General features: G+C 41.2%; 1 protein-coding gene across 26 annotated transcripts in view; it reads left to right on the plus strand.

Moving 5' to 3' along the window:
* The first annotated feature begins 488 nt into the window (after positions 1-488).
* The window catches only part of PCM1 (pericentriolar material 1), a 96347-nt gene continuing 73710 nt past the window's right edge, over positions 489-23125 (plus strand). For 8 of the 26 annotated variants that reach the window (XM_059685580.1, XM_059685588.1, XM_059685594.1 and 5 more), the window contains exons 1-8: positions 489-628; positions 3167-3236; positions 14344-14461; positions 16436-16681; positions 18129-18398; positions 19335-19508; positions 19691-19807; positions 21263-21451. In XM_059685580.1, coding sequence (XP_059541563.1) covers positions 14366-14461; positions 16436-16681; positions 18129-18398; positions 19335-19508; positions 19691-19807; positions 21263-21451 — 1092 coding nt within the window. In that variant the 5' untranslated portion in view covers positions 489-628; positions 3167-3236; positions 14344-14365. Of the gene's footprint in view, positions 629-696; positions 836-3166; positions 3237-14343; positions 14462-16435; positions 16682-18128; positions 18399-19334; positions 19509-19690; positions 19808-21262; positions 21452-23125 lie in introns of those variants that run through there. The other 18 variants (XM_059685598.1, XM_059685599.1, XM_059685607.1 and 15 more) reach the window with 10 other exon arrangements.

Raw genomic sequence — 23125 nt, forward strand, 5'->3', positions numbered from 1 at the left:
GCGGACACCCCCACGGAAAACGAGAAGGAGCCTCCGCTCTCCTTCCAGCTGCCAGGGTGGTGAACCCACTTCCGCACAGGCCTCGAGTCCCCAGTCCCGCGAGCCGCCTCGAGAAGCGCACAGCATCCTGGGATGTGTATTCCTCTCCCTTAGGGCGGAAGGGCGGGCACGCCTGACTCGGGTCCAGTGGCATCCTGGGATATGTAGTCTCTGGCGGTTCGTTGGTGTACTGGGCACCGGCTGACGGAAGAGCCTGCGGCGATACCAGAGACTCCGGCCGGTCACGTGACTGCAGTCTAGCGCGGGGAGCGCACTGCGGCCCCCGCCCCGGCCCAGTGCTCGCTGCGCGCGGCCGTTGCCGCGGAGACGGCGCACGTCGCCCAGCGCGTAGCCCCCGCTGCAGTCCCCCCGCCCCTCTTCTCCCACCACAATGAGATCCTAAGATGGCGGTGGCTGCGGCGGTTGGCGCCGCCTGGCTGAGCTAGGGGAGGCGGCCATTGGGCCCGCGGCAGCCCGGGAACGGTGGACTCTCCCTGCTGCGGTCTCCAGGGGAGGACCGCGGTCGGTGGCGGGTCGAGGGGGCTGACCGTTACTCCGCCCTGGGCTGGAGCGGCCGCTCGGTTTCCAGGTAATAAATAATCTGCGCGTCCCTAGCCCTTGGCAACCGAGGCAGCGCGGCGCCGGGGGCGGGAGAGCAACGGCGCCGGGATACCTGACCCCCAGGGCCGGGCCTCGGGCCACGCCTCGGGGGGCTCCTGGGTCTCCGCGCCGCCTGCGCCGCTCCCCGCGGCAGACAGCCCGCCCCCTCGTCCGGACCGGCCGGCGCCATCTCCGGGTGAGCGTCCGGGGCGCGTTGGGGACCGCGGAGCCCCCTGCTCGCCTCCCGCCCCTTTCTCCGCCCGGAGAGGCGGCCGCCTCGGGAATGTCCCTCGAGTGCGGGAGGCGGAGGCGGGGCGGCGGCGGGGCTGTCAGAGGCGGGTAGGCTCTCGTTCTCGACGGCCAGGGGCCTCGGCCATCGTGTCCGTCCTTGCGCGCCCGCCCTCCCCCCGGTTCCATTCTGTGGGGCGCGCTCACCCAGGATTTGGGGTGAGGAGCGACGCGGCTTTCGGGCCGGGCTGGGCGCCGCGGGGTTCCTGCTGTCCGTCCTGTTCCTGCAGAAGGGCCGCGGGAGGCGGACCGGACCCCGGCTGGCGGGCCGGCGCCCTGCGGTGCGAGCGGAATGCGAGCCCCGCGCCCCCGCCGGCCCCTCCCCGCGGCTCCGGGTCGGGGGGGCCTGGACGGGGACACCGCAGGCCCGGGGCGATTCGGGCCGCGTCGCGGGCTGTGCAGACCCCGTGCTGGGGAGGCGGGGCCTCCAAACTTCCAGCCCCGCGGCCCACTCCCCGGGAGCTCGCCTTCCTGCAAAACAAACAAAACGTACACACACACCCCCCTCCCTCCCACACACACACCCCTCTTCCCCCCCCACACACACCCGCAACACGTGTGTGCGTGTGCCCTCTGCCCTCCGGTGACGGTCCTGTGTCGGCGCTGGGAGAAGCGGGCTTTCCCCCGCGCCGGCTCCGCTTCCCAGACCGCGCCCTCCGGTCGCTTCTGGTTCCTGGGGTGCGAGTCTGAGCTCCGAGGGTGTTGGGGAGGATGCGAATCTGAGCTGGGGACAGTCTGAGCTCGGAGGGGGGGGGGGCGGGGGGAGGGCTGCGAGTCTGAGCTCGTGGGGGGGGGGCGAGTCTGAGCTGGGGGGGGTGCGAATCTGAGCTGGGGGGGCTGCGAGTCTGAGCTCGTGGGGGGGGGGTGCGAATCTGAGCTGGGGGGGCTGCGAGTCTGAGCTCGTGGGGGGGTGCGAATCTGAGCTGGGGGGGCTGCGAGTCTGAGCTCGTGGGGGGGGGTGCGAATCTGAGCTGGGGGGGCTGCGAGTCTGAGCTCGTGGGGGGGTGCGAATCTGAGCTGGGGGGGCTGCGAGTCTGAGCTCGTGGGGGGGTGCGAATCTGAGCTGGGGGGGCTACGAGTCTGAGCTCGTGGGGGGGTGCGAATCTGAGCTGGGGGGGCTGCGAGTCTGAGCTCGTGGGGGGGTGCGAATCTGAGCTGGGGGGGCTACGAGTCTGAGCTCGTGGGGGGGTGCGAATCTGAGCTGGGGGGGCTGCGAGTCTGAGCTCGTGGGGGGGGGGGTGCGAATCTGAGCTGGGGGGTGCGAGTCTGAGCGGGGGGGGCGAGTCTGAGCTGGGGGGGGGCTGCGAGTCTGAGCTGGGGGGGGTGCGAGTCTGAGCGGGGGGGGCGAGTCTGAGCTGGGGGGGGGCGAGTCTGAGCTGGGGGGGTGCGAGTCTGAGCGGGGGGGGGCGAGTCTGAGCTGGGGGGGTGCGAGTCTGAGCGGGGGGGGCGAGTCTGAGCTGGGGGGGCTGCGAGTCTGAGCTGGGGGGGTGCGAGTCTGAGCGGGGGGGGGGGTGCGAGTCTGAGCTCGGGGGGTGCGAGTCTGAGCTCGGGGGGTGCGAGTCTGAGCTCCGGAGGTGCGAGTCTGAGCTGGGGGGCTGTGAGTCTGAGCGGGGGCTGTGAGTCTGAGCTGGGGGGGGCGAGTCTGAGCTGGGGGGGCGAGTCTGAGCTGGGGGGGCGCGAGTGAGCTGGGGGGTGCGAGTCTGAGCTGGGGGGTGCGCACCTGCTGCCCGCCTTCCCTCTCACCTGCCTTCCCTCACCTGCTGGCGGGAGCCGCGGGGAAACCACGCACATACGGGCTTTCCGAACTGGAGGTAAACCTTGTGTTTTTGTAACAACAAAGTCATCTCTCTCTAAGAAAGTAGGTAGCTTTTAAATATCCGCCTCCCCCCCCCCCCCCCCCCCACAGTTCTGGAATAGTCCGAGTGACCGGAAGCTAAGTCTGCAGGGTAAGCGCTGGCGCGGGTCTTTCCGTGGTAATTGTATTCCAGGGTAGATGTTGAGGCCGGGCATGGCTGTGTGGTGGCATCTTGCAAGTTTGGAGGATTTAAACATTTGTGTCTATTGCATTGCTTCCCAAAAGGATTAAAGTACCTTGGGTTTAAAATATTGGTAAATTGGACTTTTCTTTTCTGTTGATCTTCTAAACATATTTTAGGCCTAAACAACATAGTACTTGTTCTGTACTTCCCAGTGTAAAGAATTTATTAAAGTCTTTTTTTTTTTTTTTTTTACTCAAAAGCAGACAACAGCTTTGAAGTGTGAAGCAAAAAAGAGCAATTTCTGAGCTGCAGATACTAGTTTCCAAGCAGGTAATTTGACCTCATCCTATGTTACCCCCCCCTCGTATTACAGCTGAAGATTTAGGATGACGACGCATCCAAACCCCGGCAGGGGAGCCCTCCGCTTAGTGGCCACAGCCCTGGTTGGCTGCCCTGGTGGCCTGCTGCTGGGGATGCCACTCTGACCCGCCTTCATACTTTCCTTAGAAAGGAACCGTGTCATTCCTAATTATTAAACACTGGAACAGTGTGTAATACCTTTTGAAATGTCTTTCTTTTCATAAAAATTCTTCAGACCATTTGAGTTTGAATTTGTCCTCTTTGGATAGCCAAATCCATTTATTCTTTTTTTTTTTTTTTTTAAATATATTTTATTGATTTTTCACAGAGAGGAAAGGAGAGAGATAGTCAGAAACATCGATGAGAGAGAAACATCGATCAGCCGCCTCCTGCACATCTCCCAGTGGGGATGTGCCCGCAACCCAGGTACATGCCCTTGACCGGAATCGAACCTGGGACCCCTCAGTCCGCAGGCTGACGCTCTATCCACTGAGCCAAACCGGTTTCGGCTCCATTTATTCTTAAGTAATCTTGTACAACTTCTCTATTAATTACTCTTAGTTTTTATTCACAAACTATTTTGTGGGTTATACGTACTATTGACTAGAGTTTATTTTTTTCATTAGTTTCTATGCCTAGTGTATTATTAAATCCTGGCTATATGAAGATACTCTCTGACCAGCAGAAAAAAGCCAGTGTAAGTTCCGTGAGGGAGAGTTTGCTAAGGACAATTTAGAAATTAAATAACTAAAGAATGAGGAGTAGAAGAAATTTTGGTTAAAAATATTTTAGAAATAATCTCTTAAAAAAAATCTTAATCTGAACTCTGTGAAAATTTTAAGGCTATTTTCTAAATTTATTTCATATGTTTTTGCTTTCTAGGAAAGCAGACAGATCTTCAGCTTCCTTATGAAATAAGCTGACCCTTAGGAGAAAATACAGATTATCAGTGGATTTATATCTTAATAGGGGCCCGGTGCACAAAATTTGTGCATGGGTTGGGTCCCAAGGCCTGGCTGGTGATCAGGGCCGATCTGTGGGGCAACTGGCGGGGCGATTCGGGGGCCCCCACTGGCATTGACCTTGGCCAGCCTGGTGCCGCCTGCTTGCCGTCCCACCCCCCGCCGGTTGCCTCCCTCTGGCACCCTCCTTGGTTGGCCTGGGGGCTGGGAGCAGGGCCTGCATTGAGTGTCATAGCGACCAGTTGTTTTCCTGTTGGGTCGATTTGCATATTAGACTTTTATTATATAGGATAATAATTCTCAGTAGTATTTTCTTTTTTTTTTTTTAAAATATATTTTATTGATTTTTTACAGAGAGGAAGGGAGAGAGATAGAGAGTCAGAAATATCGATGAGAGAGAAACATCGATCAGCTGCCTCCTGCACATCTCCCACTAGGGGTGTGCCCGCAACCAAGGTACATGCCCCTGACCGGAATCGAACCTGGGACCTTTCAGTCCGCAGGCCGACGCTCCATCCACTGAGCCAAACCGGCCTCGGCTATTTTCTTTTTTTAATTGTCAGACTATAACAGAATAGGAAAAGAAAAATAGAATTCTGGGGGAAGGTCAAAAGTGAGTGTATGCATTAGAGTTCTTAACACTAAAGTATGTAATAGGAGTTTGGTAAAATAAAAAGAATTGTAAAATGAGTTATAAAGTAAAATAATTTTCCTTTTAATATGTTAGTGAAGATGGATAAGATGAAACAAAAACATAGAATCATTGGGCTAACTCACATTAGAAGAACTTGGTTTTCTTAATAGGGGTTTGGCCACCTGAAGGAGGCAAGCATATTTGAAACCTGGGCAAAAATATAAAAGGTTTGGAATTCTCACATGGGAATTTAATGAGAAGTTATTATGGATACATAGCAATATATTCATCTTACAAATTTAATTGAGTGCCTATAGGTGGTACTAAATGACTGAAAAGTACTTGAGATATGGCAGTGAGCAAAACAGACCAGGTGCCTTACCTCATGGAGTAAATTTACATTTTGAAAATGCGTGTGTGTGTGTGTGTGTGTGTATGTAGTATACTGTAGTAATGGACATAGGCAGTGCCATTTTATAACTGTTCCCCACTGACAGGTGGAGAGTGGAAGTGGAGAAAAACCATTAAATGAATTGACAGAATAGGCAAATAGGTGAGGAAGTTAAGGATGCTAACCAGGCATTTTTGGAAGGGCTTTCCTTCACAGATTGATTTCTTGAAAAAATTACTAATGACCATCTTTTCAAACACTTCCCATTAATAAGCAGATTACAATTATGGAATTAACCCTCACCACCCTGTTGAAATTGCTCTTAACGAAGGTTATTATCAGTAATCTTATTGCTAAGTCCAAGTGGACATTTCTCAGTACTTTTCTTACCTGACAGAATGACATCTAGCATTCTTATATCCCGTCTTTATACACTTTTCTCCATTTCTAGTTACATTGGTTTCCCTTCGGTCTTTGTACCTTCGCAGTGTTCTTTTTCTCTTTAAATATCAGTGTTCTTCAGTCTTTTCTCTTACTCTTCATCTTTTCCTGAGCCTTCTGTTCCATTTTAAGTACTTTTATGAATGTGTGACTTGCAAATTTCTCTCCAGCCTAGATTTCACTTCTGAGAGATTCGTATTTGTTCGCTAGACAAATTTAATTGGGTATACCATAGGTATCTCAAACTCAACATTTTTTCTGAACTAAAACCTGTTCCTTTTCAAGTCACCTTGAATGTATCATCGTGTACCCAGTTATTCAAGCTACAGGTTGTTCTAGGGGTCATCCTTTTATTCTTTCCTCACTGCCTCATCTCCATATCATAATATATAGTCACCAATTTCTGTTGATTCTGCCTTGGAGATCTTGTTGTATTGGCCCTCTTCTCTACATACCTACTGTTTTGATTATTGGAAGTCTTTCTATATAAATAATAGTTTATATTAGTGTGTCTACAGAATAAAATTTAGGAGGCAGAGATCCTATATTTTTAATGGTGACTCTGAGATGATTAGAAAGGTTGGCATGAAGAAGAGAGAAATAACTTGCTTTTATTTTGCACTTTTAATGGGGTAGATTTTTATAATGTTAAGAGAATTGGTCCATTTGCCATTTTTTTATTTAATATTTAATGATCACTTTTTAAAAAATATATTTTTATTGATTTCAGAGAGGAAGGGAGAGGGAGAGAGAGATAGAAACATCAATGATGAGAGAGAATCATTGATTGGCTGCCTCCTGCACACCCCACACTGGGAATGGAGCCTGCAACCCAGGCATGTGGCCTGACGGGAATCGAACCCTGACCTGGTTCATAGTTTGACGCTCACCCTCTAGGCATGTGCCTCTTTAATAATACATTTGGTATTACGTTGTTACATATTCTACCTCATTGTATTGTTAATTGCATTGTAATAGTAGACAAAGTTGTTTATTTTATAAACTTAATAGACTTTATTTAGGAAGTGGTTTTCTTAGAAAGGTTTAAAAATGTTTGATCCATTTTTCCCAAACTAATTTTAATGTGTTCAAATTGTTTTAGAACCTTATTTTAATAGTTTTCAGTTATTAGCCTAAAAATAGATCCTTAATAAATTTATAAATTTATCTTAAAGGGTTTATTACTCTATTGATAGAAAGCATAACATTCTATTTTAAGAAAAAGTTACCTAAGAATTTTTACTTACCTTTAATAATTTCCAATCTAATTTACATTTTAAGACAATTTACTTTTAGTACTTTTAAATATGATATCACCTGTATTGCATAGGTATTTTTTGAGCTATTTAATATTACAAATATGATGAATGGTTCAGTCATCATTGATGTTTCTGTCTTCCTCTTTCTGAAATCAATAAAAATATTATTTAAAAAATATTACAAATTATATCAATACACCTAGAAAATAGTAGTTGCCAAATGTTTAGTTTAAATGAGTCATTTCAGTTTACTGGACATATCTCTCTATGGGTATCAATTATTGCAAAAAATGTTTAAGATAGAGAAAAGAGGAAAAAGACTTCATGTTCCTTTCCCTCTAACCAATAATTGATTGCATGCAAGCATTTTATTGTAGTTTCTTAAACTCTGTATACAATTTTGCATATTGCTTTTTTCCTCTTTTATACTATACTAGAGGCCCTATGCACAAAATTCATGCAAGAGTAGGTCTTCTTTCCCTGGCTGCTGGTACCAGCTTCCCTCTGGCTGCCGGCAGGCACCCGGGACCCAGGCTTCCCTTGCAGCCCTGACTTCGTCTGGAAGGGCGTCTGGTCTAATTAGCATATTATGCTTTTATTATTATAGGTAATGATATATTTTAAACACAGGGAATATTATTTAGCCTTCATAATTACATGTTTTGAAGGGAACTCTTCCCTAATAGCATTCAGTCTATCGTTTGATAGTTTTCAATTTATTGCAATTTTAGCATAATAAACAACTTCCTTTATTATAGTCCCCTCCTCTTCAACTGTGCCCCCTACCACCACTCATATTTTTTTAGATTAGCTATGGAGAGGTAGAATTACTGGATCAAACCAATTTTAGTTCTTGATACAGTATTGCCAAAATGCTTTCTGGAAAGCTTATACCTGTTTAGGTTCTCACCATAGTGATTGAGTGTTCTGGTTTCCCTTTGCTGTCATTAGGATTTAGTAACATATGTAATTGAGCAAATTTAATAATCTCTTATTTTAATTTTCAGCCAGATTGTATTTATGTCTTTATCATTTTATGTTTACTGATTTTTTGTAAATTGTATGATCAGATTATTTGGAGTGGGGAGGGTTTTTTTTTTTTTTTAATTCTTCATATAGTAAAGATATTAATTGTATACTTCGTATTTATTTCAGTGGTTTTTCCCAATTTATTGTTTACTGTTTATTCTTAGCATACTTAGGATTTACTTTTATGTGAATAAAACCTGTCAAACTTGCCCTAACTGGTTTGGCTCAGTGGATAGGGCGTCGGCCAGAGGACTCAAGGGTCCCAGGTTCGATTCTGGTCAAGGGCATGTACCTTGGTTGCGGGCACATACCCAGTAGGGAGTGTGCAGGAGGCAGCTGATCGGTATTTCTCTCTCATCAATGTTTCTAACTCTATCCTTTTCTCTTCCTCTCTGTAAAAAAAAATCAATAAAATATATTTAAAAACAAAACGAAACAAAAAACCTGTCAAACTTTTTTTTTTGCATCCCAAATTAGTAAGATCTCTCTTTTTAAAAGTTCTATTTTGTATGTTGTTTGATTTTTAAATCTTACTTATTTTTAATCTATTTACTATCTTGGTGTTGTATAAGGCAGCCTTTTCCAATAGGAGAGAATTAAACTCTGATGCTCTGAGCCCTCCATTGTTTACTGTGTGTTAATTCCTCTCTGTGTCTGGACTGGTACTAGATATGCACCATCCTTGGAAGAATTGAGAAAATGCTTATTTAAGTCATTTTTCTGTGTTCTGTATCTGAGATGAAGAATCCTAATTAAAGAAAGCCTGTTAAAGCTCTAAATAAATCTTTTTCAAAATTCTTTAGCAAATTGTCTCAACTGAATAATCCTGCATCATAGACTTCTTGTGAGGATTAAAATGATGAAATGCACATAAAATAGTATAGTGTGTGGCTTACATATAGAAAATACCAAGATGTAGATGTTAGCTATAATTTTTCTCATTTTTTTTTATTTAGGTATCTTTGAGGATTTTCTTTTTTGGGTCGGTACTAATTTAACCATATGGGCATTCGATGTGGTTGAATTATCTTGGAACTAGTTTTCTATTTTCCTGACTTCTATTGCTATTCTTGCTTTTTATTTTTCATACAGTAATTTTTTTTCTGACTTGTTTATTTTTACCTGTTCTATTAAATTCCAAGAAGAATCACAGTGAAGTTTTTGTTGGAATTTCATTAAGCCTGTACATTTAGGAAAAAAAAATGGTATGTTTGTAATACTTGACTTCCTACCAGGGAAGAGAGTTTGTTTTTCTTCTTATAAAATTTTATCTTCTATTGTTTTAAAGAGTTTAGTAGTGCTTCTCCACATAGGGCAAATAATATTATTCCTACATATTTTTTTTTGTCACTACAGACAGTCCTCAGGTTATGTCGGACTCGCAACATCTGTTGTTTCCTGGTTACGTCGCCATCTCCCATTTATTTATAAGAAAAAATGTTCTGTCATTTTGACATATGTACATATGTACTTTATGTTTTTTATTATTTATTTGCCACAAGTAAAGCTCAGGAATTGTTATCTTTTAAATTTTTTTATTGTTTCACTTCCTTACTGCTGTGTATGTGCTCCATGTGAGTGACATAGGTACTTATGTAGGTGGGTTCTGACTTACAGCGAAGATCTCATTAAGTCGCACCATAGGAACGGATCTCTGATGTAACCTGAGGACCTAGTGTATGATAGTGGCATCAATTTTCCCCAGTGTATTTTCTGAAAAATTGGTGATTATTTGAAGTGGTCTAGGTTTTTTAATGCATATATAATATGTTTATATTGATTTTGGAGAGAAAGGAAGGGAGAAGGAGAGGGAGAGGGAAAGAGAAAGAGAGAAGCACATCTATCCAAGAGAGAAACATCAATCGGCTACCTTCTGCACACCCCCTACTGGGAATCGAGCCTGCAACCTTGGGCATGTGCCCTGACCTTTATTTTTTACTGTTGTTAATTCTCCCCGGAGGACATTTTTCCATTGATTTTCAGAGAGAATGGAAGGGAGGGGGAGAGACAAAGAAACATTGATGTAAGAAAGACATCAATTGATTGCCTATAGCATGTGTCCCGACCAGGGCCAGCGATTGAGTCTTCAACCAAGGTACATGCCCTCATGCCCTTGACCAGAATAGAACCTAGAACCCTTCAGTCCGAAGGTCGAGGCTCTGTTCACTGAGCCAAACCAGCTAGGGCCAAGCCAGTGACCTTCGGTGCATGGGACAATACTCAACAACTGAGCCACACTGGCCAGGGCTTAATGCATATTCTTTAAAAATACCACCACTTCTCTTTTCAATATTAATATTTGTTTATTTTTCTGTATTTTTTTTAAGGCTTCCGAAACAATGCTAAATAACTGATAATGTGGCATTCTTGTTTTGGTCTTTATTTTAATAGGGATGTCCTTAATGTTTTATTTTAAAATTATTGTCCCTTGGTTTAAAATATACTTTTTCAACTCCAGAAGTTTATTAAAGTAATGTATGTTCATTGAAAAAAAAACACTGTATGAAAACAAATAATAGCTTTAAGGAGCTGTCAATACATTTGTACTTTTAAGATTTTTTTTCAAATTTGAAGTGCTGAATTTTATCACATCACTTTTTATTTTTGAGATGACAAAATTTAATCTGCTCTGTAATATGTTAACACATGATTCTGATAGATATCCTAGCATTTAAACATCCAGGCGATCAATCCTTTGTCATGGATGATAGTCCTTTTAATACTGTGTTCTAGTGACGAATGGGATAAGTTAGGATCTTAGAATTAAAGCACCTAGTATTTATATTCATCTTTGACATTTTTAAAAATAAACCTTTATTGTTCAGATTATTACAGTTGTTCCTCTTTTTCCCCCCCATAGCTCCCCTCCACCCGGTTCCCACCCCACCCCATGCCCTTACTCCCCCCCCCCCCCCACTGTCCTCGTCCATAGGTGTATGATTTTTTTCCAGTCTCTTCCTGCACCCCCCACACCACCTTCTCGAGAATTGTCAGTGCACTCCCTTTCTATGGCCTTGATTCTATTCTATTCACCAGTTTATTCTGCTCATCAGGTTTTTCATTCACTTGATTTTTAAATTCACTTGTTGATAGACATGTATTTGTTGTCACTTCGTTGTTCATAATTTTTTAAAAATATTTTTACTGAGTTTATTCATTTCAGACAGGAAGGGAGAGGGAGAGAGAGATAGAAACATCAATGATGAGAGAGAATCATTGATTGGCTGCCTCCTGCACGCCCTTTACTGGGAATCGAGCCCACAACCCGGGCAAATGCCCTGACTGGGAATTGAACTTGTGACCTCCAGGTTCATAGGTCAACATCAACCACTGACCCATGCCAGCCAGGCTGTTGTTCATAATTTTTATCTTTACCTTTTTCTTCTTCCTCTTCTTAAAGAATATCCTTCAGCATTTCATATAATCCTGGTTTGGTGGTGATGAACTCCTTTAGCTTTTTCTTATCTGTGAAGCTCTTTATCTGACCTTCAATTCTGAATGATAGCTTTGCTGGGTAAAGTAATCTTGGTTGTAGGTCCTTGCTATTCATTACTTGAGTATTTCTTGCTACTCCCTTCTGGCCTGCATAATTTCTGTTGAGAATACACCCTTTTGTGGGCTGTGTGCACAGGCTTGTTGTAGTTAGGCCTTGATTGCTGTTGGTATCCCTGAGAGGAATTGACCTCCAGGCCAATTGGTTGTGAGGACCAGCTGTGTCTACAATGGAAGAACTTCTGTGCTGAAGAGACACCCTTATGTGGCAGGACTTGCTTCAGTGGGGCTTTGGTGCTCACTGAGTCTGCTCCTTGAATGTGTTGCTTATGAATGTGAAGAGTTGTAATCCAGTATGGTTTCACACTGACCACTGGGTACACTGGCTCTTGGATCTCCAAGGACGTGCAAAGTCAGCCACTGCCTGAGGCCACCCAGCAGGAGCTACAGCGAGATCTGCAGATTCCTCCTCTTTGTTTGGGGTTTGGAAGTGCCCAGACAGGCCCAGCTGTGAAGCAAGGCAGGCTACTGCTGCCAAACCTTGGGCCTTCCTTTGGAAGCTTTGGCGCTCTCTGACCCAGCTGCAGTTTGTTAGGCTAGGCTACCAAAGCACAGGCCATTATATGCAAAAGCTGCTGCCCACAGCTTGGGTGGGGCGGGGTTTCAGGGAATCACCAGGGCGGAGCAAACAGCATGGCTGCCAGTCAGCCCTTCACCAGGGAGGTTCCCGCGTCTCCACATCCCGCGCCCCCACACAGGAACGATCGCTGCGAGCACCTCTGAGAGAAAGCTGCCCTCATGTTCCTGTCCCAATGCCAGACAGTCTAGTTTCTCCTGGTATGAGTCTGGGTCCCCAGAGTCTCTCCCGGAACTGGAGTTCAGAGCGATCAGGAGTCTGTATCTCCCTCCCAGTTGAAAAAAAAAACAGCGTACCCATTTGCCAGCCTGTTTCACGAGCACCTCTGCACCTCTGTACCTCCTACCAATCTCAATGCACTTTTTTCTTTCCTTCTAGTTGTAGAACTTCCACTCAGCCAGCCTTCTCGTGGTTCTGGATGATACTTGTTTTGTCTTTTAGTTGGAGTTTTGATGTGGTTGTGAGAGGCAGCAAGTACAGGTGTTTACCTGTGCCGCCATCTTGGTTCTCCTCCCTTTGACATTTTTAACTGCATCACCTTGGCAAAATGATCTAACTCCTTTTAATGTTAGTGTTAATGTTTATAAAATGAGAAACCTATTATAACCCTGATGTCTAATGGCCTTTCCTGCCCTTTGGATTATAAAGTTGTAAAGTTGTCTCACCCTCTCCTTCACTCAGCCTCTCTCCAACAGGCATAGTTCCATACTCAGTGGAAATCCAGTTCTCCACAGGATATGTAGAAATCTTCTCATGATAATCTCTGTTCTTAAACCTTTGCTTGCTTCTCCCATTGCTGCTACTATTTCTCATCTCTGACTCGGGCATGAAATTCACTGCCTGCCTTGATTTTTACAAAATTCCTAGAAATACAATTTAAAGGCAAAATATGCCGGGAGCCGGTCCATCCTTGCTGTTTCAAGGGACCTGGCATATATGGCATACGGTTCTTAATATGTTTGCTCACCTTCTTGGCGCTGTGTTTTAACCAAGGTCACCTCTCCGAGAAAGGTTGAATCCCCAGGTAGGGATTTTCCCCTGAAGTTAGGGAGGGAATAAAACCCCTCAACTAAGTGCCAGGCGGGTAATTAATCCCTTTAACTACGAACAATCATGCTTAAACTACATAATCTTTTCTCCCTGGAATGGAGATAAGAAACGCCCTAACCTTTGTAATAGAGATTGATAGGATTGAATCAACTGGTATAAATACAGTTGTAACAAGACAGAAACACTCAGAACTCAGAACACAGAACTAAGAACACAGGGCTTGGAAGACAGGACCAAGAGAGACAGAGCCTAGGCACAGAACCTACACAGAATGTTCTCTAGAGACAGAAGAACTTCGCTGGCGAGAGCATGCCGGAGGACCCTGGACCAGGACTGGCCTCGGAGCCTGGAGGCGGAGCCTGGCGAGAGAGCATGGCAGGGGATCCTGGACTGAACCTGACTGCGGAGATTGGCAGGAGAGCCTGACTAGAACCTAGTGACTGAACCTGACTGGAGAACCTGAGCAGAACCTCTCTGGAGATCGAGACCAGAACTTGGCTGGAGATCCGGGCTAGAGATCCTGGCTGGGCTGCTGATCAACTGAACGCTGTCTCCGTGTCCTTCCTTCTTCGCCGACTCCATCCACACCTTTGGGGACCCCTGGACCTGCTGGGGTTGGACCCCGGCAAAAATATTTTTAAAGTGATTTAAGCCACTGTATTCTTTGCTTTTATAGGCCACCCATCTAGTCCTGCTGTTTCCTACCTCCTCGTCTTGCTTACCATTACTTTCCTTTCTATTAAAACCAAGCCTTTCTTTGTGTTTCATGCAGAGCAGTTCTGCCTTCTGTATCCTTGACATAAAGCAAATGCCTGGGTCTCTGGAGAGTATTAGTTTCTTTTCTAAGAGCACTTTTGGTTTTAGTTGTTAGTAACTTTTTCCTATCTCATTATCTTTTAGGACTTTGTTGAATAAATTAAATGAAATAACCTTAAAGTTTACAGGCAAGTCTACATAGTGGATATTCAGAGGTTTTCCTTCTCGCCCCATCACTCCAACTACTTAACTCATATTAATCATACTATGTCTAAATTAACGTGTTGTGATATGTGGTTGGCAGTGCCTCTTTTAATTTTATAAAATCAACTTTTCCGAGATTCTTTTATATTGCTAAGTTTCATGGAGTGATTTAAATATTAGAGTTTGTTTTTATGTGTTAAAAGGTTTTTACTTGTTTTACAGAAAATTAATTGTTAAAGCCAGTATGGCCGCAGGAGGAGGTCCTTTTGAAGAAGGCATGAATGATCAGGATTTACCAAACTGGAGCAATGAGAATGTTGATGACCGACTCAACAATATGGTATGATTATCTTATTATGGTGTGTTACTGACTACTGATATTAAAATGCAGCTTTCCCTTGACTTAGCTAAATCAGATTCACTGAAACTATCTGTAAAGGAGACACATGTTTTCTGGCTGGCCAAGGTATTAAGTGATGTTGGGACATTTGTTATATTAGTGAAGACATTTTTCTTTGCAGGTAACAGATACCAACTTGAGTTAGCTTAAGCCAAAAAAGAGGTTTCTTTAATAAGGATATACAGCTGTTTTATGGAAAACAGCTTAAACGAATAAAGTTGGGTTTTAAGAAGGGACTAAAAAAAGGAACTAGAAAGTTGTCAAGAATTACTTTTTTGCTCCTTTTACTCTCCTGAGTTCCTCTGTTTAACACAACTTTTTCTTCACAGCCCAGCTTTCTCCTTTGCTCCACATGGTGCACTATGGCTGCCCTTTGATTCTAAAGTTTTCAGTTAGAGCTGCAATTAAATACTGACTAGTTACCTTTTTCACTGACTAGTGAAATTTTAAAGTATAAATATCCCAATTTACATTAGATATGCATCTTTTTTTCCAGTTATCTATGGCAGGATTGGATGGGGTCGATAGAATAAGAGATTGGCAGGAGCACCAACACATGGATTGGGGTGGAGGGACAGTTTGTAGAGAAGGAAGTTTTGTTATAAATGAGGAAAATATCCCAAAGGTTTTATTATTGTAAAACTAAAGGATTCTTCTAATCTAGTTATGGTGGGAATTTATAGACTTTTTGTTGAATGAGTTAGGTTAGTAAATAAAAATGTTTTCTAGTGAAAACATTAAGCATTTTTTGTTATCAGATCTTATGTAATAAGAACACTGTTTCCTATAAAAACAATAAGTTATGTTTATTGCTTACTATATACTAGGCACTGTGTTAGATATTTTCTGTATGTTATTTTTAATTGTGTTTTAAAGGTGACACTATTTTAGAGATTAGGCAGTTGTGACTATGGGAAGTTAAATTGCTTAGGGTCATGCAATGGAGCATTTCTTCAGAAAACAGTAATTACTTTAGAACCCAGGTTGATTCCAGATCTGCCTTCTTATCATTCATACTAACTTTAAAGGAGGGCAGTAAAGGTATCTATAAATTAATTTCCATATTCAATCAATCTATCTATCTATCTATCTATCTATCTATCTATCTATCTATTTAAAAGCCTAAGCGACTGTTATGACAGGTCACCAAATAACCTGTCGGTATGATGCGCACTGACCACCAGGGGGCAGACGCTCAATGCAGGGGCTGCCCCCTGGTGGTCAGTGCAATCCCACAGCCAACCTCCCCTGGCCGGCCAACCTCCTGCGGTCCCTTCTCCCAACCAGCCCCGATTGGGACTGGGTGAGACAGCCCTGATCACTGGCCAGGCCAAGGGACCCAACCCGTGCGTGAATTCGTGCACCAAGCCTCTAGTTTATAAATAATAACCATTTATAAAAATGCTTTTGAAAATATATATTAAGACTGACCCTACGGTTGGAGTTTGGGGATTTTTTTTTTTTTTTTGGTACTAATCTAAAACTGATGGTTTAGTAATCCTATATAATAAAAGGCTAATATGCAAATTGTCCCTGCGACCGGGAGTTTGACAGGGAGTTCAACCAGGGGGTGGGGCCAACTGGCCAACAGCCCGAGGCCCCTCCCCCTGGCCAGCCCCGCCCCCGATCAGCCCCCCCTACCCCGATCAGGGGCGGGGCTGGCTGGCCAAACACCTGGAGCCCCTCCCTCATCCAGCCCTGCCCCCGATCAGCCCAGATTGGGGCGGGCTGGCCAGACCCCACCTGTGCATGAATTCATGCACCAGGCCTCTAGTAGTAAATAATTGTCTCTAAGATTACATGTTGATGTGAAAGTGTTTGGTCATTTTTAAAACTTACCAAAATTTTTTAAGCATAAGTAATTTTTCTGGTTTGATAGAGGCCCTATTAACTCTTGCCTTTACTTTTTTAAAGGATTGGGGTGGCCAACAAAAGAAGGCAAATAGATCATCAGAAAAGAATAAGAAAAAGTTTGGTGTAGAAAGTGATAAGAGGGTAACTAATGATATTTCTCCGGAGTCATCACCAGGAGTTGGAAGACGAAGGACAAAGACTCCACACACATTTCCACATAGTAGATATATGACTCAGATGTCTGTTCCAGAGCAGGCAGAATTGGAGAAACTTAAACAGCGGATAAACTTCGGTGATTTAGATCAGGTTAGTGAATTATTTTAAAAATAAGTTTTGACTAAGGGAAATATTTGAGATGGATTAAATAATTTCTTTTAAATAAAATATTGAGCTTTTAATTTTTTTTAGTTTCTATGCATGGAAAGAATTTTAGTCAGTGATGATACTGTAGGTTCTTTGAAGGGCAGCAGGTCTTATTTCTAAACTTGCTAAAGATATCTTTCTTTGCTACTGTATCTTATTACTAAAATTATTTCATTAAGAAACTAAATTTTGTTAGTACTGAATAAGATTGCTATTAAGGAAAAAGGAAGACCCATATTAGAATATTTATTATTGGCTCAGTGTGGAATGTGTTGGATAAACTTCATTTAGAATAAAACTAGAGCTTGTATTAGTAATCACTGAAGTAAAGTTTACAAATAAGAGCAAGTAGAAATGATAATGAACTCTTTTTAAGATGCTGAGGTTTTGTTTTTTTAATTGTGGTAAACTGTACATACCATAAAAAATTAACCATCTTCATCATTTTTAAGAGTTCAGTGACATTATTTACACTCACCTTATTGGGATACCATCACCACCATCCAGCTACAGAACTGTTTTCATCTTGGAAAACTACGATTCTATTCCCATTAAAAAACAACAACTCATTCTCCCCTCCCCACAGCCCCTGACAACCACCATTCTACTTTCTGTCTCTGAATTGGACTGCTCTTGGTACTTCATGTGGGACTAGGTATAACAGCTTGTGCTGTTGGTGATGAGTTTAATGTTAATGAACTTCCTATGTGCTTTACACAGTATTTGTCCTCTTGGTGACTGGCTTATTTTACTCAGTATAGTGTTCTCAAGGTTCATCCATGTTGCAGCACATGTCAGGATTTCCAACCTTTTAAAAGCTGAATAATTTGCCATTTTGGGTAAATGATAATGAACTCTTAGTATTTTACTATCACATCAGTACTTTATATAGATTAACAGGTTTCCAGATATGCATAAATGTAGATCAAGTCTGGTATGGTGATGATCATATGTCATTTAGTCATTTATTTACTAATTATTGAACACATATTATATGCCAGGCATTGAGCCTAGTACTTTTTCAGGCGTTGCTTCATAAAAACAAATCTTTATGCTGGTGGTCATATTAATTAACATTGATTCATTGGATCTAAAGCCTATACAAAAATCTGTGAACAAGTAAGACTAGCACTGTGAGTTATAAATATGTCCTAGTACTTTCTGTAGACTAATCTTGCTGATATTCATTAGTTGAATAGTCTGAAAATTAGGAATCAAATTTGTACTAACCAAATTTTGATATTTTAGTAGAATTTTATAGATCTGAAGCTATTTCATATCTAACTACAAGGTGTTTATGCACACCTGAATCAGTATCTGATGGTGAAACTAAGATTTTTTTAATTGTTGTAAGGTAAATGTTTGGATTTGTTTTCTTTTTCATATATAGAGAAGCATTGGAAGTGATTCTCAAGGCCGAGCAACAGCTGCTAATAACAAACGTCAGCCTAGTGAGAACCGAAAGCCCTTCAACTTCTTGCCTATGCAGATTAATACTAACAAGAGCAAAGATGCTGCTCCAGGTCCTCAAAAGAGAGAAGTTATTGGCTCAGCACAATGTAAAGAGTTGCTTGCTTCTGCTTTAAGTAATGACCTTTTGCAAAACTGTCAAGTCTCTGAAGAAGATGGGAGAGGAGAGCCTGCAATGGAGAGCAGCCAGGTGGTAAAATGTTTCTTTTGCTCTTTGCCTTCACAAACCTCAAAGTCTAAAATATTAACATTAAAAATCTATATATATAAAAGCCTGAGTGACCATAATGACCGAATGACCGAATGACCGGTAGCTATGATGTGCACTGACCATCAAGGGGCAGATGCTCAACGTAGGAGCTGCCCCCTGGTGGTCAGTGCGCTCCCATAGTCAACCTCCCCCGGCCCCTCCCCCCTGGCCTGCTGGCCCCGATCGCCTGATCCAAGCCTGCAGGCCAACCTCCCACAGTCCCACCACTACCCATCCCCATGCACAAATTTGTGCACCAGGCCTCTAGTATAATTATATTAGGTTATGCACATAGGAATATTTGTTAGGTAGAATTAAAGTACTCCCTGACACTTTTCATTAATCTGTCAGATTTATTGAAAATAAAGTAAATTTCTTTTTGCCTAAAACGATAGTAGAGATGACATATTCAGATAGATCAAGGATGCTGTTCATCTGTCAAATACTATATTGCCAATTTTTAGTAAAGGGGGTTTGGGAGCAAAGTGATTAATAGATTGTTGTAAGAATTTTAAAAATGGTGATATAATAATTCTTTGGAAAAGTACTTTCAAAAGTATAATAATTATTTATAAATATATATATATAGTTTGATATGCAGTTTTATAAATAAAAATTTTCAGGTAATGTAAATATGTAAAAAACGAATTTTGAAAATTTTAAATTAACAATAATTGGAGTTACTAGTATTGATTATGTTTTGATGAAATCCTAAATTTGTTTCAGGTGTTTTGCATGTATGAATTTACACAATTTTTAGAAGTATTTTTAGTCATATTGAAGTTTAAAGTATATAAAGTTGTTGCTGTGGAATGAATTATGCTTAGTTTTACATACTGTTTACTTTTATGCCTTTTTAAAAAAATATTTCCCCAGCAGATTGTAAGCAGGCTTGTTCAGATTCGTGACTATATTGCTAAAGCTAGTTCCATGCGGGAAGATCTTGTAGAGAAAAATGAAAGATCTGCTAATGTTGAGCGTCTTACGCATCTAATAGATCACCTTAAAGAACAAGAAAAGTCGTATATGAGATTTCTCCAAAAAATCCTTGTAAGTTATGGACCTTTCAAATAATGTATTGGGTTATTTTTTAGTATATCAGTGTACATGTACTGATGACATTCTGTGCCACGTCAGAGGAGTTGATATATTTCAGAAAATCGTGCCATCCATTATAACATTTTACTGCCCTTTTTAATAGTTGTATGATTTATACCACTAAAATATTTCAGGCTAGAGAAAATGAGGAGGAGGATGTTCGGACTATAGATTCAGCTGTGGGATCTGGTTCTGTAGCTGAGAGCACATCGCTAAACATAGATGTGCAGTCTGAGGCTTCAGATACCACGGTAAGCGGCTTTTGGTAATTAAAGTGCTAGAAGTGAAGATTTAAACTTTTCTCCCATTTTTCAAGATTATATTTTTATAGGCATTCCTTAATGAAAAGTATATTTCAGGGAAGAAACTTCAAATTGTTAATGCTGACTATATTCTTTTTAAACCTGGAAGTTTAAAAGTTTTATTAACATTAAAAATATAGTTTTAATGGTTGATTTTAAAATCTAGTAATTTCTGATCTTCAGCTTACAGAAACAAGGTTTTTCTAGTTTGTTTTGTTAAGCACAAGTTTACTCATTTTGAACAGCATTGGGAAAGTTCAAATTTATCATGGATATAAGAGCTATAAGTATAGAGTGTCACTGCTTAGCATATTGTCTATTTCAAGTCGCCAAGTTCATTTGCCATTGAGGACTCATTTTAAGGCTATTAGGATTTTTCATTTTTCAAGTTAGTCTCTAGGAACTGTAGCAAATCAGATGACTGAAAAATTGAGATGAAAATTGGACAAGGTAGTATTTTCATTGTCATTTATTCACACAGAAAAATACTGTAACTTCTGATTCTACAAAATGAGATTTCTTAAAATATATCTTGAAAAATAATCAGGATTTTACAGAATTTTGAGGAAAGATTTGTAAAATACACTTAGTTCAGAGGAATTAGTGTGCTTTAAAACTATTTTTCTTTCAAGTATTTTTATTTTACTAGCTGCACCTATAACTGTGCATTAGTAAACTTCAAAACCTGTTACCAGGAAAGCTTTTCTTGTGAAACATGGTATATGTATATCTTTCATTCCACATACTATTCAGCATTAGGAATTTGAAGGTTTGTTTCCTTTTAGTATTGACCTGCATACTAGTAGTTTCTTATCTGCCTCCTTTCTCTTCCCTGCCCTTCTTAATTTAAAGAGGAAATTTGAATTTTTTTCTCTACACTATTTTCACTAGGAGATATTCAGAGGGCTTGATCAAAATAATTGTAGAAGGATGGATTCTAATGAGGAAATGTTTTTCTGTTTATAGTGGTGCTGGGAATAATTTCTTCCTCACCTTGCATTCCAGCAGAAATGGAAGGGTTGGGGGCCTATGGGTAAAGGAATTCTGTTGGGGATGGGTGGGAAATGGTATAGTTGGTTATTACAATTTTTATATAGTGCTCACCACGAAGAGAATTTTTCTATAACATAAAGTCATATTGAAATTGATTAATAATATAGCAACATAAATGTTAAAATATGCATCAGCAGTGGTATAACTTGGAAATTGTCTAGGATAAGATAATTACAATAAGCAATAGTCTAGTGTACAGAAATTTAAAAGTTGTAAGTTTATTGACACTTGTGGGAGGGTGGATTGATTTTTTAAAGAATAGACGTAAATTTTCTGTATTTTATAAGGGTGACTTGTATGTTAAACAGGAGTTTGTGTTAAGAAATTAATATGCTACACTATTTAATAAAGGAGGCATCTTTTAGTCTGAGAATTCGGCCGTTCATTGAGGACAAACTAGGGAATTCAGCTTCACAAGAACAGGTTTCAGACATTGACGTTACTACAAGTCCAAAAGGGAAAGGTGACAGACCTCCTCAGAATGACAGGGAACTGAGGCCTAATAGGAAATATAGCCGAAAACGTGGATTTCCCTCAAAGGTATATACTTCACAATATTAACTTGGGAAGTCTGTAAATGAGCAACTCTTTTGTTCATATTTTCTCTTCCTTACTTGCTTTTCTGTTACTGCTATTTTTCTTAAATGTGTTATAAACATGGTTAATTATATTGTAATTTGCTTTAGTAAAATGCTGTTTTTTAATGTTTTTATTCTTTTCTGCTTTCTTATACTCCTCTCCAGGGGTTAAATTTTGCAGATGTTTTGAATTTGCATTAACAAAGGACCTGAAACTTAGTCCATTTTTCCTTTGAGAACTCAAAATATAATGCATTTTTTTTTTTTGCTATTGAAAATTCAAAATAGAGCCAAATATCTGCCTTGACCATTACTTGCCTTTTGGTTTGTAGTTTTGTTCCTATTGGAAACTCCTTCCATTCTTGTTTTGTTGTTTTTCTGTGTGTGTGAAAAATACTTAATCCAGTTGACTTTGTTTGCTAATGTTTTTGCAATTCTTTTCCTCCAGTGTTTGCTCTAAATGTTTTTTTCTTTTAATTTTTTATTATTTGCATAAAGGCACTCAGTAAATGTTTAAAGACAACTATTTGTGTAGTTCCAGTTAAACAGTTTGAATAAAAATAGCATTTCTAAAGGTGCTCATATCCATTTGGCAAGAATAAAGGGCTATTTTAATAACTGAGTATAGATAAGACTAATTTCATGTTTTATTACCAGCTTATTACCTAGGATTAGTCTTTCTTTTATGTATATTTTTTGTTATGTACATATTTGTGTGTGTGTGTGTGTGTGTGTCTGTTTAAAAATGGCAAAGCTTAACTTCTAGGTGTCTTTTGTTCTTTTTATGGCTCCCACAAGAGTTTGAAGATACAGATTAAAATCAGCTTTGGTGATGTTACTATAAAATGTTAAGCAAAAGGTACCCCTATTGAACAGAAAAGTCAATAAAGTAGCTGATTATTTTTAAACTACTGGCATTGGAGAAGAGAAGAGAAAGTGAACGTGAAACACAGTAGATATTCTTTGGAACTAATGTTCTTTAAGTCTTCTAAATAGTGACAAAGAGAACTTAAGAGTTGATAATTACTATAGCATAGTATTTGCCAGTTCTTTCCCTAAGACATTACATATACCAGTATGTAATGTAAGATATTACATATACTTTTAAAAACCACCTTCCTTATTTTAAGTTTCTTTTAATAACATCCTTGTAAATGAATATTATTCTCCTGAACTTCTTGGAGTTTATTTGATTTGAGTCTCTTTAATTGTTTGATTCTTAGGGCCATCCTAGAGTAGTTCTATCAGTACTCTTCATAAAATTATTTTAATTTCTCAGAAAAAATTCATAATTCTAACCAACTGACTTGATTCTTTCTCTGCTATGCAGAATCTGTCATTCTTCCTACCCCACCTTCATTCCTTCCTTAACATCCATTGAAATGTAGTATTCTATTAGAAGAGTAGGGGGGAAAGTTGAGATCTTACCTGAGATTCAACATAATGGAAAATGAATATTCTCAAGTTGCCTACAAGGTCAGAGTCCATTTTATGGATTATTTTATAGATAGGATGACATTTGGCATAGTTTTAAACAGAAGCCTTTCACAAATACTTATGTCCTCATTGTTTTCCCATACTCATCTTTTTCCTTACCCTTAATCCTAGCTCTTAGAAAATTTATAGGCTTTTAAAA

Source organism: Myotis daubentonii, chromosome 2 (assembly GCF_963259705.1).
Source record: "Myotis daubentonii chromosome 2, mMyoDau2.1, whole genome shotgun sequence".
NCBI classification, from domain to species: domain Eukaryota; kingdom Metazoa; phylum Chordata; class Mammalia; order Chiroptera; family Vespertilionidae; genus Myotis; species Myotis daubentonii.